Source organism: Equus quagga, chromosome 8 (genome assembly GCF_021613505.1).
Source record: "Equus quagga isolate Etosha38 chromosome 8, UCLA_HA_Equagga_1.0, whole genome shotgun sequence".
In the NCBI taxonomy this organism is placed as follows: Eukaryota; Metazoa; Chordata; class Mammalia; order Perissodactyla; family Equidae; genus Equus; species Equus quagga.
The window spans coordinates 26,937,932-26,959,468 of record NC_060274.1 but is presented as its reverse complement, the minus strand read 5'-3'; the positions used below and the strand labels follow the sequence as shown (position 1 = coordinate 26,959,468).

General features: G+C 44.6%; 1 protein-coding gene across 1 annotated transcript in view; it reads left to right on the top strand.

The window, feature by feature from the left end:
* Positions 1-224: 224 nt before the first annotated feature.
* Positions 225-21,537, top strand: part of GNAI1 (G protein subunit alpha i1) — a 78,137-nt gene continuing 56,824 nt past the window's right edge. The window contains exon 1 of the mRNA XM_046669568.1: positions 225-596. Within this exon, the coding sequence (XP_046525524.1) occupies positions 479-596 (118 nt within the window). The 5' untranslated portion in view covers positions 225-478. The remainder of the gene's footprint in view (positions 597-21,537) is intronic.

Sequence of the window (21,537 nt, the reverse complement as noted above, 5' to 3'; positions counted from 1 at the left end):
GGGGGGGGGCGGTGCGCCGCGGGAGCGACCGGGGGCGTGCCTGGCGGTTTGCCCTGGGAAAGGCCGGGGGGCGGGTCTGGCGGGGGGCGGTGCTCGCGAGGAGCTGCCGGGGGCGGGTCTAGTCCGGGGCAGGGCTGGCGGGGGGCGGGGGGGGCGAGGGGGATGGGGGGCGGGGCGCCCGGGGGGCGGCCGGGGGGGGGCGGGCGGGGGGCGGGCCGCGGCGGCGCGCGGACGACAGCTCCAGGCTCCGCGAGGCTGCGGCGCGGCCGGCGGCGGGAGGCGACAGCAGCGGTTCCCGGGAGCTCGGTCGCGGCTGGTGGGCGCCGGGGCGCCGGCATCGTAGCGCGCGTAGCGAGGGGCGCGGCGGGCGGGCTGTGCGGACGGCGCCTGCCCCGGGGTCCGGAGGGCGGCGGCGGCCGGGAGGGGGCCGCCGGCTTGCGGAGAGGAGGCGCTGCCCGCGCCGGGCCCGCTCGGCACGATGGGCTGCACGCTGAGCGCCGAGGACAAGGCGGCGGTGGAGCGCAGCAAGATGATCGACCGCAACCTGCGCGAGGACGGCGAGAAGGCGGCGCGCGAGGTCAAGCTGCTGCTGCTCGGTGAGCGGCCGGGTTCGGGGGGTCGGGGCCGGGGCTGGGGCCAGGGGTCGGGGTCGGGTTCGGGGCCAGGGCGTTGGGGGCCGACCCTCGCGGGGACGTGTCCTGGCGCCCAGGGTGCGTCGGGTAGCGCCCGAGATGTTGTCCAAGGGCGCGTGTCCGGTGCGGGGCAGAGCCGGGCGAGCGCGCACCCGGGTCCTGGTCTCCCCCTTCGCTTCCCGGCTCGCCCGGTGTGGACCCCAGAGCCAGGAGCGAGTGGGAGGGCGCCCTTTATTGGAGTTAGCGCGGCCGCGTGGAGATGGGCACATCCGCACCGTGAGAGCCCAGCCCTGTGCGCAGGGCGCTGTGGCGGTGCGCGTTCCCCGCGGCCGGAGCGCCGCGGGCGGTGAGGTCGAGGCCCCTTCGTGGGGTCCCCGTGGGTCGCGTGCGTCTCCTGTGAACTTGCCCTGGCGACTCCATGCCCGATGCAGGAGCACTGGCTGTGTTTGCGGTGCGGGAGGAAGCGGGCTGCGCTGCGCCCGGTCGTTAGTGGGGACCTGGGAACCACCGGGGCGGGGTGACATTCGCTCCTGGGAGATGCTCGAGCGGAGAAACCGACGGGGGAGATGCGAGAGGGTCACGCCAGCGACAGGACCCTCCCCGCCGCCGCGGGTCCTGATGGATGAGGTTGACCAGACACACGCCAGGGCTCTCATTTGCTCTTGGGGAAACGCTTTCTTTTCCTTGTTTGAAAGGAGAGAACATAAAAAGAGGAGCCAGGGTTTTGACTAGGGGATACGTTGGGAAATAGTCGCAGCCTACGGTTTGTAGATGTATGAACTAGGATTTTCTTTTGTTTGCATGTTACCCCCCTACACCCTATAGGTATTTAGGTAGATGAAAGACTTCTCAGAATCATCATTTGCACTGCCAGCGATTGCTTGTAATTTTGTATCGGTTATAATAAAACACAAACATTGCACAAACCTGCTTTTAGTAAGCTTCTGTTTCATTGGTTTAATGATTGCAGGAAAAATGGTGGGTTTTTTTCCCCCATTACTAGTAGGCTTAGAAGCAGCAAACTTGGCATGACTAAAAGTAATAATGATCTGAGTCATTTTGCGAGCAAACTGTGAAATAACTTTGCATTTTGAAGACTTGGGTGGCTTTCTTCGCCACCTTCCCCCACGTAAATCTTGCACTTGATGCTTTTAGCTTAAGTTTTTACCTTAATAAGAAATACTGTATTTTGACGAGGTCAGTGTATTCTTAGTGCATTGAGCATGGAAGACACACCTTGCTATGGAAACATATGGACGCTCCTCTTACCCATTAATGTGCTTGAGGCAAAAATGCAAAAAAAAAAAAAGGTTGAAAAGTTATTTTGCTGCTGTTTCTGCGCTCCTGCCGTGAAGTGTTATTTCGGTTTATTGTAATGTGGCTCTTAGTTTGAGCCAGCCATCCACCATGTTTGAGGCAGGTGGAAAATGAACCCTTGGCTGTTATTTTATGCTTTAATTAGATGTCTGTTAGAGAGAGATGGGCAGGCATAAAGGTCCGGGCACTCGCGTTTTGCTTTGTTCAGAAGAGGTGGGTGTTTTTCCTCAGTCTTAGCGCCGCTGGCATTTTGGGCAGGAAAATTCTTTGTGGTGAGGCTGTCTTGTGCATTGTAGGATGTTAGCACATCTTGGCCTCTACCGGTTAGATCACCATAGCAGCCCCCTCAAACTGTGACTCCAGAAAATATCTCCAGATTTCCCCAAACGTCCCCTGGGGGCAAAAATTAACCTGGGCCGAGAACCACTGTTGTAGATTAGCCGTTAAATATAGTTGCATGTGTAATAAAGACCCCAAAATTGCATCTCTATAGCCCGCTATAGAGAGACTTATAAGAAAGGTGTCGCGGAGTCAAGATTTTCAGAAGAAATCGTGGAATTTTTGTTTCTCCACGCCAGTAAGGTTAGAGAGATTTCACGATGACTTTTTAAAATCTTTTGGTAGCTGAGTCCCTTCAGCCGTCTTCTCTGGCTTTAGTCTTTTCCGTGCATCTCGTTTCTACAGAAATCCTTTGGCGTGCCTGTCTGTGGTCCCCCCCCCCCCCCCCCCCCGCCCCCGGATCTGTCTTACTCCCACTTGACTCTACCCTTTTGCCCAGAGTCCCAGCACCCCCGTTCCTATAAACAGAATGCTGGCTTACTTATTTCATACATCATAATTCTTAAAATGTTTGGGTTTTTTTCCCCCCAATTTGGCTTTAGCAGGAAGTGTTGACCTTTGGTTCTTTCCTAGAGGTTTAAAGTCACATGTATGAGCAGCTCAATGAAATCATTGTGCGTGAAACACGGCAAGTGAATCAACTGGAAATATAAAATGGTTTCTAGGGGACCTGTAACCAGTGTCATTTCCATTTACATCAGGTGTTCTTCCTCTTCAGTTATTTGTTTTTCTTATCACGTGTTTTTTTTTTTTTATTTAAGGCAAAAAGCCTCCAAAATATATTTAAGATAGTATAGTAAATTGTTCATTATATTGCATTTTTTCCTGAGGCATGTGTTGCCTTTTTAGGCATCTGGGATGAGATATTCAGGTATGAGACAAACATTATTAGGAAGAAGCTTTGGGTACTATCTATAATGACTTAAAAAAAAAAAATAGAGGTTTTTCACTATCCTTATGAGGAGCAGTGAATTAGACCTTAGGAAAGAGAAGACCTCGTGTAAACATTGACCTCAAGGAAATTCGGTTAGGGTTTGGGTGATTCAAGGCTTCATGTTTTTGTATTAGATTAGGTTTTAGGTATTAATATGTTTTCAGGCTTTAGTGTCAGAATAATAATCCAAAATAGAAAAACTTATTTTAACTAAAGTTTTCTTTCCGTTATATGTATATGTGTGTGTGTGTGTGTGTGTATAATGTGTGTATATATATATATGTGTATATATATAAAATGTCTCAGGAGAATCCTTTTGTTACTGTTGTATCTTGGCAGATATTACAATTTATCATCCTTTTAAGGGCAGTATCTGTTACACCTAGGCTGTTTCAGTGAGACTGTCTTGTACATATGGGTACTTATTAAATATTATTTTATCATAATCTTCATGGAGTTAAATGAAAGTGAAATGTGCAGGAAACAGTTCTTCCTAAATCTTTGCACCCTGAAGCTTTGTATTCTTATTCTCCTTTCCTCTGCTCATCCTTGGAAGTGAAAATGCCCAGTCTGCCTCCTCCTGGAGCTGGGTTTAAATGTCCTACGTTGAGTGAAAATGAGGAGACAGATCAGACCTCTTCTGCTTGGTGCATGTTTTTCTGTTGCTACCACCAACCAGCTGTTTGAGAAGCTGCATCATTAGTCTTTCCTCTTCCCCTTGAACTGGCCCTGTGACTTTTTTAGTTGAGAAATTCTGGCGTTGCCAGACTTTGGATTTTGCGTTGATTTAGGTGTTTCTTGGAACTGGCTCAGGACCTTAGCTGTCCGAAAGCCCATTTCCTTGAATAAGTGGACCGAGTGTTCCATGGGTTGTGTGCTCTTCTCTCGAAGCCTCCTCGTAAGGCCACTTACCTTGACTGGAGCCACAGGTGGTCCTGCAGGATGTTCCAAAGGGCTGATTCTTCTGTCTTCTTTTTCTCCTCCTCGCATTTACTGTCCAGGTTCTGCTCTCCCCGATTCCACTAGGCTTTCCTGCCTCCAGTCTTTGCCCCTGGCCTCTTCTTCCTGCCTTGGGTGTCATGCTAATTCCCCGCTCAACCTTCCTTGCCTTCTCCGTTGCCTGCAGAATAAAAGCTGCTTCTAGCCCTGGCTTTTCCCTCTGCCTTTCTGCTCTTTTCCTCCGGGCGCCCCCTCCTCCCGACAGGAACCGCTGACATAAGGCCAGCCGTATTTGCGCTGTTTCCCGGTTCTTGAGCCTGTGCCCTGCCTGTCCCCTACGAGTGCGGGCTCTTTGCTGGCAGAGTCTTTGTTAGTCATCCTTCATGTCCCTAACATCTCATTTACTGTCTTGTGCACAATTAGTTCTTAATTATGTTATCTTCTATAGGATTAGAACTTACCTAGAATATAAACCTTATACCTTGCCATTTTCAGTATTGATGGGAATAACTATCCAGCCAAACAAAAAAGGAATAGAAATAGTGTGTGATGACCAAAATAAGCGTGTATTATCTAAAAGCAAATTATTTAAAGAACTTTTTCCATATTTGTAAGAACTTTTCACAGTCGTATTATTTGATAAATTAGAGAAAATGACAAGGATAATTCATCGGAGGAGGGTCTGCCGTGGTTGTGCCGTTGTTGTGTTGTTCCTTAAAACATTTTTTTGGTAAGGGTAAGTCTCATTTTCTAATCTTTATTTTTGGCTTCTTTTAACCATAAATAAAGAGCACAAGTCTTGTTAAATTTATCAGTGATGAGAAATATAATGCCTATATTGTAGAATTTAGTGGAACATATCAGGAAATACAATGCCTATCTTACAGGATTTAGTGGAAGATTTGTTTAAACCTGAAAAAGATTGCTGTAGTTTCTTAAACAAAAGCTGAATATCCACCCACAGTCTTAATTTTTATTTTGTTATGCGTCTCTCTGCCTGGACAATTCAGGATACCACAGATTCCCATGGGAGGCCCTGATCGTATGTGTCACATTTCTAGGTCACATATTTCTTGGTCACATGTTCTGACATGCAGTCGCCCACTGCGTGACTTCCCAGAGTGTGACATTGGTGAGGCTCGGATCCCAGATGGCGTTTGAGCCGAAAGAGCTGAGGTCAGCTGTACCTCATCTTGGAGTGCTTAGGCTGGTTTTGGTCATAACTTGCTAAATACTAGTTAAAAACCTTATCAGAAACAGGGCAAAAGTAATTTTAAAATGAGTGTTTGTTACCATACACTTAGTGGCTTCAAACAATGCAGAATTGATTAATTTTACATTTCTAGGGGTCAGAAATCCAGAATGAGTATCTCCGGGCTACAATCAGGATGTCGGCAGCTTGCTGTCTTCTGGAGGTCCTGCAGAAGAATCCCCTCCCCTGCCTTTTCCAGCCTCTGTCTGGTGGCTGCCTGTTTTCACTGGCTCATGGTCCCTTCCTCTGCAAAGCCAGCGGTGGCTGGCGGAGTCTTTGTCAGGTCCTGTAGCTTTCCTGGTCCCCTCTGTCACTTACAAGGACCCTTGTGATTACACTGGTGGCCCACCCAGGTAATCCAGGAGAGCAGCCTCATCTCAAGGTCTTTATCTTAACTAAGTCTGCAAAGTTCCTCTCACCGTGTAGGGTAACACGCTCACAGGTTCCAGGCAGGTCATGGGCATCTTTGGGGGCTGCTCTTCTTGCTCCCACAGTCTGCCCTCTGGCCGCCAGATTCACATCCATCTCACGTGCAGAATACGTTTGCCCTGTCCCACCGCCTCCTGAAGTCTCAACCCATTACAGCATCAGCTCAGCGTCCAAAATCTCATCCAGGTCTCATAATCTAGCTCAGGTGTGGGTGGGATTCTGGACATAATCCATACTGGGATAAAATTCTTCCTGTGAACCTGTAAATCTAGAAAACACAGTATCTGCTCCCAGAATACGATGGTGGGACGGACATAGGGTGTCAGTTAGAGACACTCCCTTTCAAAAAAGGAGGAAGCGGCAAGAAGAAAGCAGCCATCAGTCCCACGCACTGTCCAAGCTACATTAGGTTTCAAGGCCTAGAAGTGATCTCTGTGCCTGTCAGCTCTGCCCTCTGGGACCTGGACCGTCCTGGGAGTCCTCCTTCCTTTTTAATGGAAGGTGGCACCTGTTTGCAGCTGAGTGATTTTATCAGCCTGCTTCTTGCCTGTAGAATTATGGTGATGTGACAGCATCCTTTCTTGTTGTCCTCTTTATTTGTCTTTTTCCTCTCCCACTTTCCTATAACCAGCAAGGAGAAGAACAGGGAGCACCTTCCACAGTTTGCTTGGAAATCTCATCTAAATACCCCAGTTCGTAGCTTACCAACCCTGCCTTCCGCATACCTGCAGGACATGATTCACTTTGGCTCTCCTTCACTACCTCACAAGGATCTCCTGTCCTCTAGTTTCTGATGACACGTTGCTCTTTTCCATCTGAGTCCTCTCCAGCAGCGCATCTGAAGTCCACAGTCTGTTCATGACAGTTCAGTATTTTCTAAGATCAAGTATGTTTCTCTGTCACGTTCCCCACTTCCACCGAGGCCCTCACTAGGACAGACGTTGACATCTGTGTTTCTGACAGCCTGTCAAGGCAATCTAGGCTTTTTCTGTCGCACTCCTCAAAATTATTTCAGCCTCTGCCCGTTGCCTAGTTCCAAATCCGTTTCCACGTTTTTGGTGTTTGTTACAGGAACACCCCACTTCCAGATACCCTCGTTGATATGTCATCTGTAACTTTAGGGCACGCCTGATGATTGTCATTTCATATTCCTCAATCCTTTGTAACTGATGTAACCATCATGGTTACAGCAAATTCACCAGTTTATGGTGCTTCATATTCAACCCATCGTATCTCGCTTGAGACATAGTGTGAAAGAATAGAATTTTCTTTGCCTTCTCGTCAGTGGAGTTTTTCCTGACCGTCTAGTCTAAAGGGAGAGTCTTTGCTCTCCCTTCCTAATTACACCATTTGGAAATCATCTTCTGCATTTCCTTTTTCTCTTTTTTTTTTTAATTTTTTTTATTTTTAAGGAAGATTAGCCCTGAGCTCACTGCTGCCAATCCTCCTCTTTTTGTTGCTGAGGAAGACTGGCCCTGAGCTAACATCCGTGCTCATCTTCCTCCACTTTATATGTGGGATGCCTACCACAGCATGGCTTGCCACATGGTGCCATGTCTGCATCCAGGATCCGAACCAGCGAACCCCGGGCCGCTGAAGCGGAACATGCGCACTTAACTGCTGTGCCACCAGGCCGGCCCCCGCATTTCCTTTTTTATTGTATGTTGCATCTCCCTATGGGGTTGCCTCCATTAGAGCGTGAATCCTGTTCGACTTGTCACCTAATGGCATGGCACACTGTAGTCCTTTCATAAATGTTGATTAAATGAATAGATAAATTATTGAACATTAGTTCTGACTAATAGTGCTTTAAAGGGAAATGGTGATACATTTTCTTTGTGCCTTGGGTAATTTTAGTAAATGTTGGCACGGTCTATCCCCATTTATCTCTTTTATATCTTGCTGGTTGGAGTAACTAAAACTTGCTACGTTATTTCTCACACCGTTCTAGAAAATGAAATTAATTTGCAGGACCTAATTCTTTGGGTTTTTTTTTTTTTTTAGCTTATTCGTTTTCCTTATTTATTTATTTAAATTTCAGGTGTACAGCGTTGTATTTCTACTTGTGTAGACCACACATCTTCCCCACCAGAAGTCTAGTTGCCATCCACGTGTGCCCCTTTACCACCCCCACACCCCTGTAACCACCAATCTGTTCCCTGTTCTATGTGTGTTTCTCTTCTACATAGGAGTGAAATCATGCAGTGTTTGTCTTTCTCTGTCTCACTTACTTTGCTTAGCATAATACCCTCAAGGGCCTTTCATGTTGTTGCAAATGGAAGATTTCATCATTTTTTATGTTTGAGTACTATTCCATTGCATATTTATAGATATCACATTTTCTTTATCTGTTCCTCTGTTGATGGGCGCTTATGTTGTTTCCAAGTGTTGGCTACTGTGAATAATGCTGCAATGAGCGTAGGGTGCACATATCTTTTCAGATTAGTTTTTTTGTGTTCTTTGGACAAATACCCAGAAGTGAAATAGCTGAATCATATGGTATTTCTATTTTTAATTTTCTGAGGAATCTCCATACTGTTTTCCATAGTGGCTGCACCAGTTTTCATTCCCACCAGCAGTGGATGAGTGTTCCCTTTTCTCCTCATCCTCTCCAACACTCTTTATTTTTTGTCTTTTTAATAAGAGCCATTCTGAAGGGCGTGGGGTGATATCTTGTTGTGGTTTTGATTTACATTTCCTTGATAATTAGTGACGTTGAACATCTTTTCATGTGCCTGTTGGTTATCTGCATATCTTCTTTGGAGAAATGTCTGTTCATATCCTCTGCCCATTTTTTAAACAGCTTGCTTGTTTTTTGTTGTTGTTGGGATGTATGAGTTCTTCATATATTTTGGATATTAACCCCTTATTAGATATATGGTTTGCAAATATCTTCTCTCACTTGTTAGATTGACTTTTTGTTTTGTTCATGGTTTCCTTTGCTGTGTAGAAGCTTATTAGTTTAGTGAAGTCCCATTTGTCTGTTTTTTCTTTTGTTTCCCTTGCCTGAGGAGACATATTCAAAAAGATACTGCTAAGATACTGCTAAGACCGATGTCAAAGAGCGTACTGCCTATGTTTTCTTCTAGGAGTTTTGTGCTTTCAGGTCTTACCTTCAAGTCTTTGATCCATTTCGAGTTAATTTTTGTGTATGGTGAAAGATATTGGTCTACTTTCATTCTTTTGCATGTGGCTGTCCAGTTTTCCCAACACCGTTTATTGAAGAGACTCTCCTTTCTCCATCGTATGTCCTTGGCTCCCTTGTTGAAGTTTAGCTGTCCGTATATGTGTGGCCTTATTTCTGGGCTCTCGATTCTGTTCCATTGATCTGTGTGTCTGTTTTTGTGCCAGTCCCATGCTGTTTTGGTTACTAGAGCTTTGGAGTATATTTTGAAATCAGGGAGTGTGATATCTCAAACTTCATTTTTTTCCCCTCAGGATTGCTTTGGTTATTTGGGGTCTTTTATTTTTCCATATGAATTTTAGGATTCTTTGTTCTATTTCCATGAAGAATGTCATTGGGATTCTGATTGGGATGGCGTTGAATCTGTAGATTGCTTTAGGTAGTATGGACATTTTAACTATGAGCACGTGAATGAGCACAGAATATCTTTCCATTTGTTTCTGTCTTCTTTGATTTCTTTTCAACAGTGTCATGGTTTTCAATATACAGGCCTTTCACCTCATTGGTTAAGTTTATTCCTAGGCATTTTATTCTTTTTGTTGCAATTGTAAATGAGATTGTGTTCTTGATTTCTCTTTCTGCTAGTTCGTTGTTGGTGTGTAGAAATGCAAGTGATTTTTGTATGTTGATTTTGTGCTCTGCAACTTTACTGTATTTGTTATTGTTTCTAATAGCTTTTTGATGGATTCTTTAGGGTTTTCTCTGTATAAAATCATGTCATCTATAGATAGCGACAGTTTCACTTCTTCCTTTCCAATTTGGATCCTTTTTATTTCTTTTTCTTGTCTAATTGCTCTGGCTAGGACTTCCAATACCATGTTGAATAAGAGTGGTGATAGTGAGCACCCTTGTCTTGTTCCTATTCTCAGAGGGATGGCTTTCAGTTTTTCCCCATTAAGTATGATGTTGGCTGTGGGTTTCTCATATATGGCCTCTATTATGTTGAGGTACTTTCCTTCTATACCCATTTTTTGAGAGTTTTTGTCATAAATGGATGCTATATCTTGCCAAATGCTTTTCTGTGTCTGTTGAGATGATCAATGATTTTTATTCTTCATTTTGTTAATGTGGTGTATCACATTGATTTGTGGATGTTGAACCATCCCTGCATCCCTGGAATAAATCCCACTTGATCTTGGTGTGTGATCCTTTTAATGTATTGTTGTATTCAATTGTCTAATATTTTGTTGAGGATTTTTGCCCCTGTGTTTATCAGTGATATTGGCCTGTATTTTTCTTTTTTTGTGTTGTTATTCTCTGCTTTTGGTATCAAGGTCGTCTTGGCCTCATAGAATTCTAATGAGTTGGAAGTTGGGGACCTAATTCTCATTGCATGACCAGAAAATTATTGTTGGACTGTTGGAAATTAAGTGGTATTGTGAAATGTGGTTTTTATATTTGAATATTCTGGACACTGTTTTCTATGTGTTTGTCACGTTGCTGCTTCTCATGTTATTTGACTGCTTTCCTAACGTGCATACAGTGATACAAGAGGCCTTCAGTGTGTTCTCATGGCCGTGTCTGTCACTCAGGATGAGGCGATTGTAAACTCTGGGCTTTCAGGGCCCAGCAGGCTGCTTGGAAGCTCACCGCAGCCTCTTCTTTATGTCGCCCCCATCCTTATGTGGCGAGAATGGTCTCTCAGGGCATTTGTAAAGTGCGTTCCATGTTTTCGCTGTGGCATTATGCCCGAGGTGTACTAGATCCTTAAGATCATTTGCAGTCTACTTAGGGAAATCCCATATGTGAGTAAAAATAATTCCTCGTAATGGCATGTGGGGAAGAAGTGGTGTAAGGGAGACCAGGTGAGGTGCGCTTCAGTATTGAGGTCTGCACTGTAGATCTTGTGGGATGAAGATGGACGGAGCGTGCCTCTCAGAAATTACCGTGCTTCTAAATCTGCTCATTTTCTTCGTGTATTTCCAACCTTGCTTTTTGATCCTGATCAGTTATAAGCTCTGTATTACATAGAAACCTACAATCTAGAAGAGACTTTGCCATCTATAATGTAGTTTTCTTACATTCTCATGCATAAGGAATTTCATCCCTCCAAGGTTTATTTAGCTCCGTAAGGAGACCGTCCAGGTAGGGAAAGCGGTTGACTTGGGACTCTGGCAGTAAAATGTTTTCCTTGAGACCGTGGCAAGCTACCCACCCCATTTTTGCAAGCTCTGGTTTTCTTTTCTATAAATGCCAGATAGTAAACGCACCTGCCTCACAGGGCTGGGGGACAAAGTCAACTAATGCATCTGAAGTACTGAGTATGAGGAACGGAGACTCTCTGGGGTCCCCCCTCCCTCTCTGGCTCCTTGCAGTTGACCCATTTATAGTCATAGACATTAAATCCTTTTGTTGGTTCTTCTTAGCAAAGGGTGTGTACGCCACGGAGACTTCAGGAAGGATGCAGTCCATCTTAGTTACTAGTTTCTGATCCCGCCACAGCTTCCCGGCGGGACTCAGGTTTCTGCTCCCAGTTTCCCCACTGGGAATAGACCAGGTGGATGCCTGTACTATGCGAAGAATTCTGTAGAGTGCATTTTAAGTCTTTGGAAAACTTGACAAATGCTTTCCAAGTGATTTTCTCTCCATTTGATTGCCCGTTTTTAGAACAAATGCAGTAATTAACTGCAAACTTTCCTTTTTTCGTTCTTGAAAATAAAACAAAGTTGTTAGTGTAGGTGATGAAACCTTGCGTTGATTGCAATGAGTGTGCCATTTCTGCGGGGAGGTTACGATTCCGTCCCGCAAATGTTAATCCTCTCGGAAACTCCCCGTGCTGATGACTCCAAGAGATTCCTAATAAAACACTAGGATTGCCATCAGGTTACTTTTAAGAGAGAAGCAGAGTCTCCTGAAGAGTAGCTGTAACCTAGATAGAGGAACAATGAAGCGTCGAATGTGTAGTGTTTATGCCTTTTAATAGTTTTCCAAAGGAGTCCCTTAGGACTTAGCCTAGAATTCTCTGAATTCCTTCTACCTTGCGTTTCTGAGGTGCAGTCCAGAATTTTTTTCCTGTAATTTGCTGACCTCATCTATATTACGTTTTTTCTTCTTTGGGCGCATGCCTTTTATTTGGCAGCCTTTCATGGTATTTAAGATGCGTGGGAGCTGTAAGTAAACCACACGTAAGATCAATATGACCTGATAGGAGTTAGAACAAAACTGTCTTCTTAGACATAGTTCTGAAGTTAATCTAATTCCAAGAGTTACATTTATGTCTATACGATTTAAAATCCATCCACGAATGGTAGCTCGCGGAGTTTTCACAAACTGAGCCCATCGCTGCCATCAGCAGCTAGGTCAAGAAACGTCTGCACGGGACGCATGGGGACCGGAACGAGTCATCGTGCTACCCAGGGAGGGTGGCGCGAGTGACCAGGGGATGCTCCCCTCGTTTGAGGCCAGCGTTGTGCACTGCTCCCACTTTCCCACCTGCTCTTCCTCCTGGGCCTCCAGCCCACCCTACTCTGCCGTCTTCATACTTCTTTCCAGACGCCTGTGTCCCGGTCCACAGACAGCCTCCAGTCGTGCTCCCCGTCACAAGGAATAAAATCCAAGCCGAACTGCTCACACCCACCTTCAGTAGTGTTTAATGTCTCGTTTGTTCATCTAAACCTTTCACAGTATTAGGCTGCATTCCCATTGTTACTTTCTCACTCCCCATTCACTCTTGGAATTGCTTCTTGTTTTAACATGGTGGACTTTCCCAGTGATGTAGAGATAGTGAGAAATGTGACAGACACTCCTGTGACCTGCACCTACATATTATTTTTGGAAGGGAGAACGTCTTGTGGTCATTCCCTCTCTTCCTTCCTGCTGGAGTTTCTTTTCCAATCGGGTTGGGCTTCTCGTTCTAACTTCTCTAGCTCTTAACCTCTCTCCAGTTTTTTATCTCTTTACCTTTTTGTGCTGCTTATATATTTTCTGGTTCACTGTGTCTATTCATTAGTAACCTAAGCTGCCTTTCAGCGTGGTGAATTTTTAATTGTAATGGTGACATTTTTATTTCCAGAAACTATTTCTAATCCTTCTTTTAAAAAATAGTTTATGATTTCTATTGTTCTATTTCCCAACTTTTTAAAAAGTCACTTTCATTATGCCAGACTTATTTCAGTCTCTTGGTGAAGAATTTATTATTTGAAGTTCTTGGGGTTCAGCTCCTTGTGGCGTCTTGACTGAATCTCACGGGGGATCGTGTCCTCCTGTGGCTTTTGTGAGCATATGTTAACCGGCACACGGTCTGTGTGAATGCTGTGCCCCTGGTGTGGCTCGAGTTTCCTTTCAGGCTGGTGGGTTGAGGGTGGAGGGCTGGCCTATTTTGGATTTACCGGGACACATTCTTCCTAAACTGAAGGCATCTGCTCTCCCCCACGTTTTCAGCCACTTTCTCCCTCCTCCTGCTTTCTCTTCCTTGGTTGCTGGCACCACCGGTCCTTGACTTCTCATTTGCTTTCACACTCACATAGGTGAAGCATGGACTTTATTTTCTAAATAATTTGCTTGTTTTTATGCCTTGCTTTATGCTCTTGTGGTCTCTGCACAGTGAGAGGCATGTGTATGTGTGTGCGTGGCCAGGACTGCCTCCCACTTCTACGCTGGGATCCTCTTCGACTTCCATCGGGCCTCCGTCCCCTGCATCTAGCTCGTTTCCTGTCCGCTGGCGTCCGCTGCTGAAGTCTGAGTGTCCGGTTGGTCCCTCACGTTGCATTTTGGTCACGGCCGGGACCATCTCTCTTCCTGGGGGGCCCTCCGTCGTCTCTGTGGATGCTGTGGCCTTTCCCACTTCTGTCCCCCGGGCAGCCCTCTGCTGCACAGCCATACGTGGTGGCCAGGCTCTCGGGATCTCGAGTGCTCTGCTTCTCCGGTCCCCTCAAGCATGTGCGAAATTAGATGTTGCATCCATTCTGTGGTGCTGAGGAGATGTGAGCTCAGGTGTCCTTCTGCTCAAGCGCTCCTCCCCACCAGGCTGCCTGGCGACTTCATCCTCCCAGGATCCCAGACAGATCCCTCTGCCCTTAGCTTTCTCTTCCTCTTCTCTGACATGCTGTTCACCTCTGAAACTGGCCCAAAGATGACAGCAGACAGGTGACTCCCGCCTCCCTGGTCCCCTTCTGCCGTTGCTACTAGGCCACTGATCTTGCTTCTCCACCTTATTTTCCTAAAGCAGCTCGTCTTAAACTCAGACTTTCATGTGCATAGGAATAAGCTGGAATCTTTTAAAATGCAGATGCTCCTCCAGTAGGTCTGGGGTGGCGCCTAAGATGGTGCATTTCTCCCAGGCTCTCAAGGGATCCACAGTCCAGGTCACACTTCAAGAAGCAGAGTCCTGGAGTGGCGGATGCACCTACATGTTTCCCATTTATCCATTTCATGAGCCTTTTTCAAGACTTCCTCCATCATTGCCACGTTCATGAAACCTCTCGTCACCTTGTTTATAAAGCTTTGAACCAGTGGCTTGCCCAAAAACTCGTTCATTATGTTTTATACACTCACATATATGTACACGCATATATGATGCCTGTCATCCTTACTGTTGTTATGTAGTTAAACTTCTTCTAATGTTAATCTGAAACCTTTTTTTAGTAGTGCATTTTGAGAAAAACTGTTTGATGTAATCTTGCATGGAAACACGCGTTTCCTGGAGAGTGATCAAAAACTATAATTAGTGATAATGAATCTTCTCTGTTTTTAGCAAGAATTTTTAAAGTGGGTTTCTTCTTTTGATGGTATGATTATTCAGGTCAGGTTGAATGTGACCTTATAATAATGTTTTATGGACATTTCCATCTGGCAGTGTGCATGGTGAGATTCCTTCTTCGGAAGTAAATAAAGGATGCTTGCACATCTGAGAAGGTTAATAGTTGTTGTTCTTGGAATAATTGATCGTGCTATTTTTATGTAACCTTAGCTCTGCTAATCTATATGCACATACAGTGTAATTGCTGTTGCCTTTGAAAGGGAATTCTCATCTTAGAAAACTGTCTTTCACAACAATATTTACTGACAAGCACCTACAAAATGTGGAACATTTTCTGATCAAATATAGCATAAATGATCTATACCTTCTGCTTTTGTCATAGTATCATTTGCTAGTTAGGCTTAACTTGCAGTTACTTATGACATCTGGTTCTTATGAAACGTGTAAATTCATTCAACAAATATTTCTGGAATGCCACCTCTGGCATTCATTATCTGAGTATCTGGAAATGGGACAATTTTGGGGAAGCTGATATTGATTAAGGTAGAGAAAACGTTCTTTAATCATTTTACCATTGGATAAAAGCAATACGCTTATTTCGGCTTGTCTAGTTAGAAGTTTAAGTATAAAAAAATAGGTTCTGGGTTTCCTCTCGCTCCCATTTGTCTTGGTATGCCTTTGTGGTAGACCATTTCAACTTCGATTTGGATCATTGCTTTTTATGCATCAGGTTGAATTTTATTCCTTTTTGCCAAAGGCTGTTCAGAACCTTTCAGAGCAAAGGACAAGCAATGAGCTTCACAGCAACTTAACCCTGAGCACCTGGTGCTGCTTAGAATTTCAGAAGTAATTTCCTGAAGAGTTACCAGCCGTCGGTGCAGCCCATTGTCGTATTAGCAGTCACATCTGAAATCACTTACACTCTGGTATAAAGAGCAACCAGTATCAAAAGACGGTTTCTGAAAAATACAGAACTCTGAGGAGGCTCTCAATAGCGACTGCCTTTGGAGAGTCAGTCAGCAGGACTCAACGCTTTATAATTCGTAGACTTGTGTAGATTCCGAATTAGATTGGGTCTGTGTGGATGCTTCTGTTCATCAATGAGCAAAAGTTATTTTAAGAAACCAAAAAAGTCAGAAAACTAAAGCATCAGAATGAGTCTCTTGGACAAGGAACTTAATTTTTTCTGAATAAAAGTAGAAAATGCCGTGAGAATTTCTACAGTGGATCCATCTAGGTGACAGAGTAAGTTGAGAGCCGAGCTTTAGTATTTTTGGACTTGTGTAGTATTCTAGAAATCATTGGGCATAAGGGTTTGTCTGGATTTCTGAAAGTTAAGATTAGGTAGTTAGATTTTTGATAGCTTTAATCGTTCAATATTATATGGATAAGTTTGCAACCAAGATAGCCAGCTTCTTTGATAGACCATTTTGAGTAAAAACATAGAGGCGTGACTTAGTTGTCGTGTATTTCCCATATGCACAGTGGTCTGTGACTGAGGCAAGTTTGGTTTTTAGTAATGTGTGCGTCATTTACATCTGCTGCACCTTCGAGGTTTAGTTTACGATAATTAAGGTTCTCCAGCCTGAGATGTGTGTGCCTTAAATTGAAGCATTCAGCCAGAGCCCTTCTGTTGTTAATCTTCTGAAGACGTTTGATGGTGTGACATAGATCCGAGATCGTTTCATGTCCTCATGCGGTCTACTCTGATCGCTTCAGTAGGAGGCTTTATAAAAGACACATTCTCCCGCTTTCCTGGGCACAACACATTCACCAAGTGTTTCTTTCCCTTCTAGCCATCTCTGTTCATCTAATTTTGTATTTAATGTTCACTTGTCATTCTCTTCTGAAAATAAAGTGGGATCTGTGCTGGTAGATGCGGTAAATGTTTGGCATGGTAAGTGTGTAGAGAACACGTCTGTGATTAGACAGGGCTCTTGCCGTGCTGGGAAGAGATGCTCCCTGAGTTAGCTCAGGCACAGAGGGCTCCCAGGAAGCCAAGGCCACAGCTCTTCAGGCCAGTGGGTCAGAACGAGCCTGGTGCCTTGGGCTCTGCACCCAGGGGCATTGCTGTGGCACCTGCCATCCAGCTTCTCGTCCCCTCGCTTCGTGAGCTTTCAGCTCAGTTCACACCGCTCACTGCCTCAAACTCTTGATGAATTTTCCAAAATCAGACAAATCTGATGTGCCCACCTTGGCTTTGGCCTCACGCTCTGGGTCCTGGGCCTTTGGCAGGTAGAGGCTGGGCTCCCTTGGCTCGAGTGCTCGCTGCCCTCTGGTCCAGGCAGCTGTGGGGGGAGGGCAGTGTGAGGTCACAGAGCCCGCTCTTCAGGAACGCCGGGGAAGGCCCTCAGACTGTTAAACAAAAAAAGGAATGTGGTGCTGCTTTCAGATCCTTCATGTCTCCATTATCAGAAAATGGTTTATTTATTGCCTTTTAAACAACAAAGATAGAGCTTTGGATTCATCTCCTCCATCAGGGCTGACATACGTGTTCATCGTGTCACATGTTTTGGGCTGTTCGCTCTTGAGTCTGATATGGGATATTACTAACTAATGTCTCAGTGTAACTTGATTTAATTATATACAGCATTATTTTATCAGAGGAAGAAAATACAGGCATTGCTCTTGTGTTCTGGTATCTAATTATTTGCGAATGCTGATCCTCTAAAGTTTTATGTGTGTACTTTGGGCATTTGGGAAAAGTAAGCCTGTGAGTGAGTTGCTTTTCTCTGCGTTTTGAATAGCTGACCTGATGCTGTATCTGGATGTCCCTGTGCGCTTTTTGGCTTACGTATTTAGCTGTCCTTAAACATCTTCTGTAAATCTCAAGTGCAGTGGCTACATAATAATTCATTTTCTAGATCTGCCGTCGTTTATTTAATCACACTCACGTTGAAAGTGGAGGCCTTCCAGTCTTATAATCAGATACTGTGCTGTGTCGAGTATATTCTATGCATCTGTCGTTACTTATATTTCTGATTATTTCCTTAAATTACTGAGTGAAAAGGTTTGAACTGTTTGAAGGCTTCTGATGTGTTATGGGATGACTGCTTTCCCCAGATCTTCCCGTTTCCAGCTGGACAGGTGGTCGTGAGGCTCTGTGGCCCTCACCCTCATTAGCGTTGGGTGTTCTTATGATTATCTGTGCTACAATGATGAGTAAAAGTTGTTTCACGTTGCTTTAATCTGCACTCTTGGGTTTGCCAAGGTAGAACGACTTTTTAAAGAAGTGAATCTGCTCCATTTTGAGATTCGTCAGAAGCTGTCCTGTAACACTTTGCATATTTGTTGCATATATTTTTACCCACTTGTGGGCTTATTGATTCTGTTGCTTTTTGACATACATCGCTTGTTTTGCCTTGGGTTAAATAAGAAGATTTAGAGTTGTTTAAATGGTTGGCACGTATAACTGTGCCTGGAGTGATTTTAACAAATGATGTTTTTAACTTGACTTAATTATATGTGCCTTCGGGATATACAACCTGAGAACTTTTTCATCAGAAGTAGAGAAGACTTTCTTAAACAAGAAGAAAAAAATGCAGACTCTAAGAGACAAGATTGATTAATTCATTCATGTGAACATTGATAACAAATGCACCATAAACAGAGTGGGGCAAAAAGCGTGCCATATACGGTACCGCCTGTTAAGATGGAAGTGCAAACTAGAATAAGATACCATTTCACACCTGTCACAGTCAGTACCGGATGTTGACTTGGACAACTTTGATGCAGCGTTGGTGGGAGCATCAGTTGGTAGAACCATTTTGCATAATGTTTTGTCAATATCTAGTAAAGATACACATCCCTTGGACCAAATAATCAGTCTTAGATTTGGCCTCCAGAGAGGGTATTGCACTTGTACCAAGAAAAATGTTTCCTGCAAAATTTCTAGTAATACAAAAGTTAGAAATAAACATAAAATATTCATCAGGAGTGAATAAATGAGCAGGAGTGAATAAATAAATGAGTATATATTAAACATGAAATACTATATAGGACTGTACGAATGAAATACTATACAGAGAAAGTGAACCTGTGACAACTCTCAGTGACAGTGTTGAGTTAAATCTGCAGTTTGCAAAATGACATGCTCTGTGACACATTCATAGAGAGTGAAAAAAAACTCTTCAGAACTGTTCCATGTTTACAGGTGCGAACGTATAGCAGAAGCACAGAGAGACGCACAGGGAGGACAAAGCTCGGATTCAGAGCGCTGGTTCTTTCTGAGATGGGGGAGAGACGTGGATGAGAGCGAGGTCCCCAGGATGCTGTGACATCTTCACTCTTAAGCTGGGAGCTGGAGGCAGAGATGTTAATTCTCTTATTTTCCAGATATTTTTGTATGACTGGAATATGTTGTCACTAAACAGAAGGTTTGTGACTGTGGGCTAATTTGTGTGAATTTTGGCGTCCTCTCTTTCTCTGCTTCCACACCTGGTTATTTCCCAAGCACTGTTTACTCTCCTCTCCACCACCCCGCCCGTCATCCTCCTTTTCCCATTTTCACGGAAGTTAGTCTGTTGTAATACTCTCCGCCCTGGTCTTCCCACCTACACACTTTCTGCCCTTCCTTCTAAATTAATCCTCCTGGGTGACGCTTTGATCTGATCTGGAACTGCTCAGGAGTCCTCAGTAGCTCTGACTGCTTTCAGACTCGCACCCTCTTATTAGCGTGGTATCCAGGAGCCTCTGTCCTGTGGCTTCCACTCTGCCTCCTCGTACCTCCCGTGACTCTCCCTTGGCACCTCTGCACACGTCCCCTGCTTTTCCATCTTGATCATGCTGTTCCTCTTTCTGGAAATACCCTTCCATCCTTATCTGTTTCCAGCCCTGCCCATGTATGTTCATGAGCAGAGTTTGGGACATTTTCTATCAAAATTGAATAATATCTAGATGGTTAATAAAGAGGAAACAATGCTTGCAGATTTCAGATAATAATTATTCAAATAATGTGTAAAAATTATACATTTCTTACTCCTAAGCAACCACAAAGCCAGAAAAATTACAAACAAAAGTGCCAGCTCTGCAGTTCTCATGAACTGCTTGTCCTGTGCTGGGTGGGACCTAAATTGGGTGTAGACTGCGATTGCGATTGCGGCATGCCTGGACTGGGCCACAGCCCGTCTCCACTCTCTCCTCACCCTTCTCCAGCTGAGTCATTGCAGAGCCCCATTCCCCGGGGGCTTCCCTTCACTGGGATTAATGCCTCACTGAGGTGTGGTCTCTGATGGTGTGAACTGTGAGGCTCAGTAACGTGCCCACCAAGGAGCCTGCTTTTATAACACGAGCGAAATTTCTGGACTCAGTGCGGAGGTCATTCAGAAATCCTCAGTGAGATGCCGTCTGCTCCGGGCTGTGTCAGCTGTGGGCATCCACACGGGCGCCAAACATGGGTTCCTGCCCTCAGGGGTTTTAGCTGCAAAATAAAGCAGACGGCAGCCTTATTGGTGGGAGGGATACACGCTGGGGTGGGATTTGAACTCACCCAGGGCGGCGGCAGCTGACTTTCAGGTTCTCAGCTGTGAACTCTGCGGCCCTTGGGCTGTGAAAAGGCGGAAGCCAGGATATTAGGTCGATGTGTTTATTTTGAGCTGATTTCTCTACTGTCACATTCATGTTCCTCATGCTGCTTTCATTGCCTCTTCTCGTTTCTTGCTTGTGGACCCTGTTTCCTTCAATTTTCTAAACTAAGGGAGGGGATATTAATCTCATGTTACAAAGTGGGGAGATGCAGGCTTACAAGGTGTGTGTCTTGCCCAAGGATGCGCAGCTAGCAGGTGCCAGGCTGGGGCTGTGTGTCTCAGTAAATATGGGTTAAATAAATTAATTAACGATTGTGTCTTAGTTGAAAGAATTAATAATTACAACTTAAAATGCCAGTATTAACTGATATACATAATCACGTATTTTAACGGTATTTTTTAAGGGAAGACAAAATCGTACATGTACATTAAAATAGTGTCAGTGTTTTGTTTTTTAAAAAATGAGCGAGAGAGCGGCCGGCCCCGTGGCCGAGTGGTTGAGTTCTGGTGCTCCGCTGCGGCAGCCCAGGGTTTCACCGGTTTGGATCCTGGGTGCGGACATGGCACCGCTCATCGGGCCCTGCTGAGGCGGTGTCCCATGTACCACAACTAGAAGGACCCACAACTAAAAATATGCAGCTATGTAACTGCGGGGATTTGCGGAGAAAAAGGAAAAATAAAATCTTAAAAAAAAATGAGCAAGAAAAACCAACTTCAGGGTATAATCTGGGTGTAATAGTATAGATTCAGTCTCATCTCTTACATCTTCTGTATCTAGGGCTGAAGTATTTCAAATGAAAAGTGAAATTTCTTATTAAAAAAAACTGATGCAATTGAATTCCTGAATCTTTGAAGAAAGAGTTAATTATGCTTACTGCACTGTAGTTACTTATAAAGAAAACATGTGGGCTGTTGTATTTCAGAAAGACTTTTTCTACATCAATGACCTTCCCGTTAACCAAGTTGACTAAAATAGCAAATTTTTAAGAATATGCCGTGATGGAAAAACATCCCCGTCATTGACAAGCTGGCCCCTGCATGGTGATGATGGAGCCTGGAAGGGGGGAGATTAAATTAATCCAGTTTATCATGTCTAACGTACTCATTGAGAAGAGTCAAAGCATTCGTGTAACTTTGCGTTCTTTTTTTCTTTGGTAGCGGCCTAGTACACGGTTTTACATCCCTGGTTTAAGGTTTTGTTTATAAAATGTATATCTTAAAAATTGGTAAGCTGTGCTTAATGCATGCGTTTTTCTAATAACTTTGTAAGTATAGTGAACAGTGATAC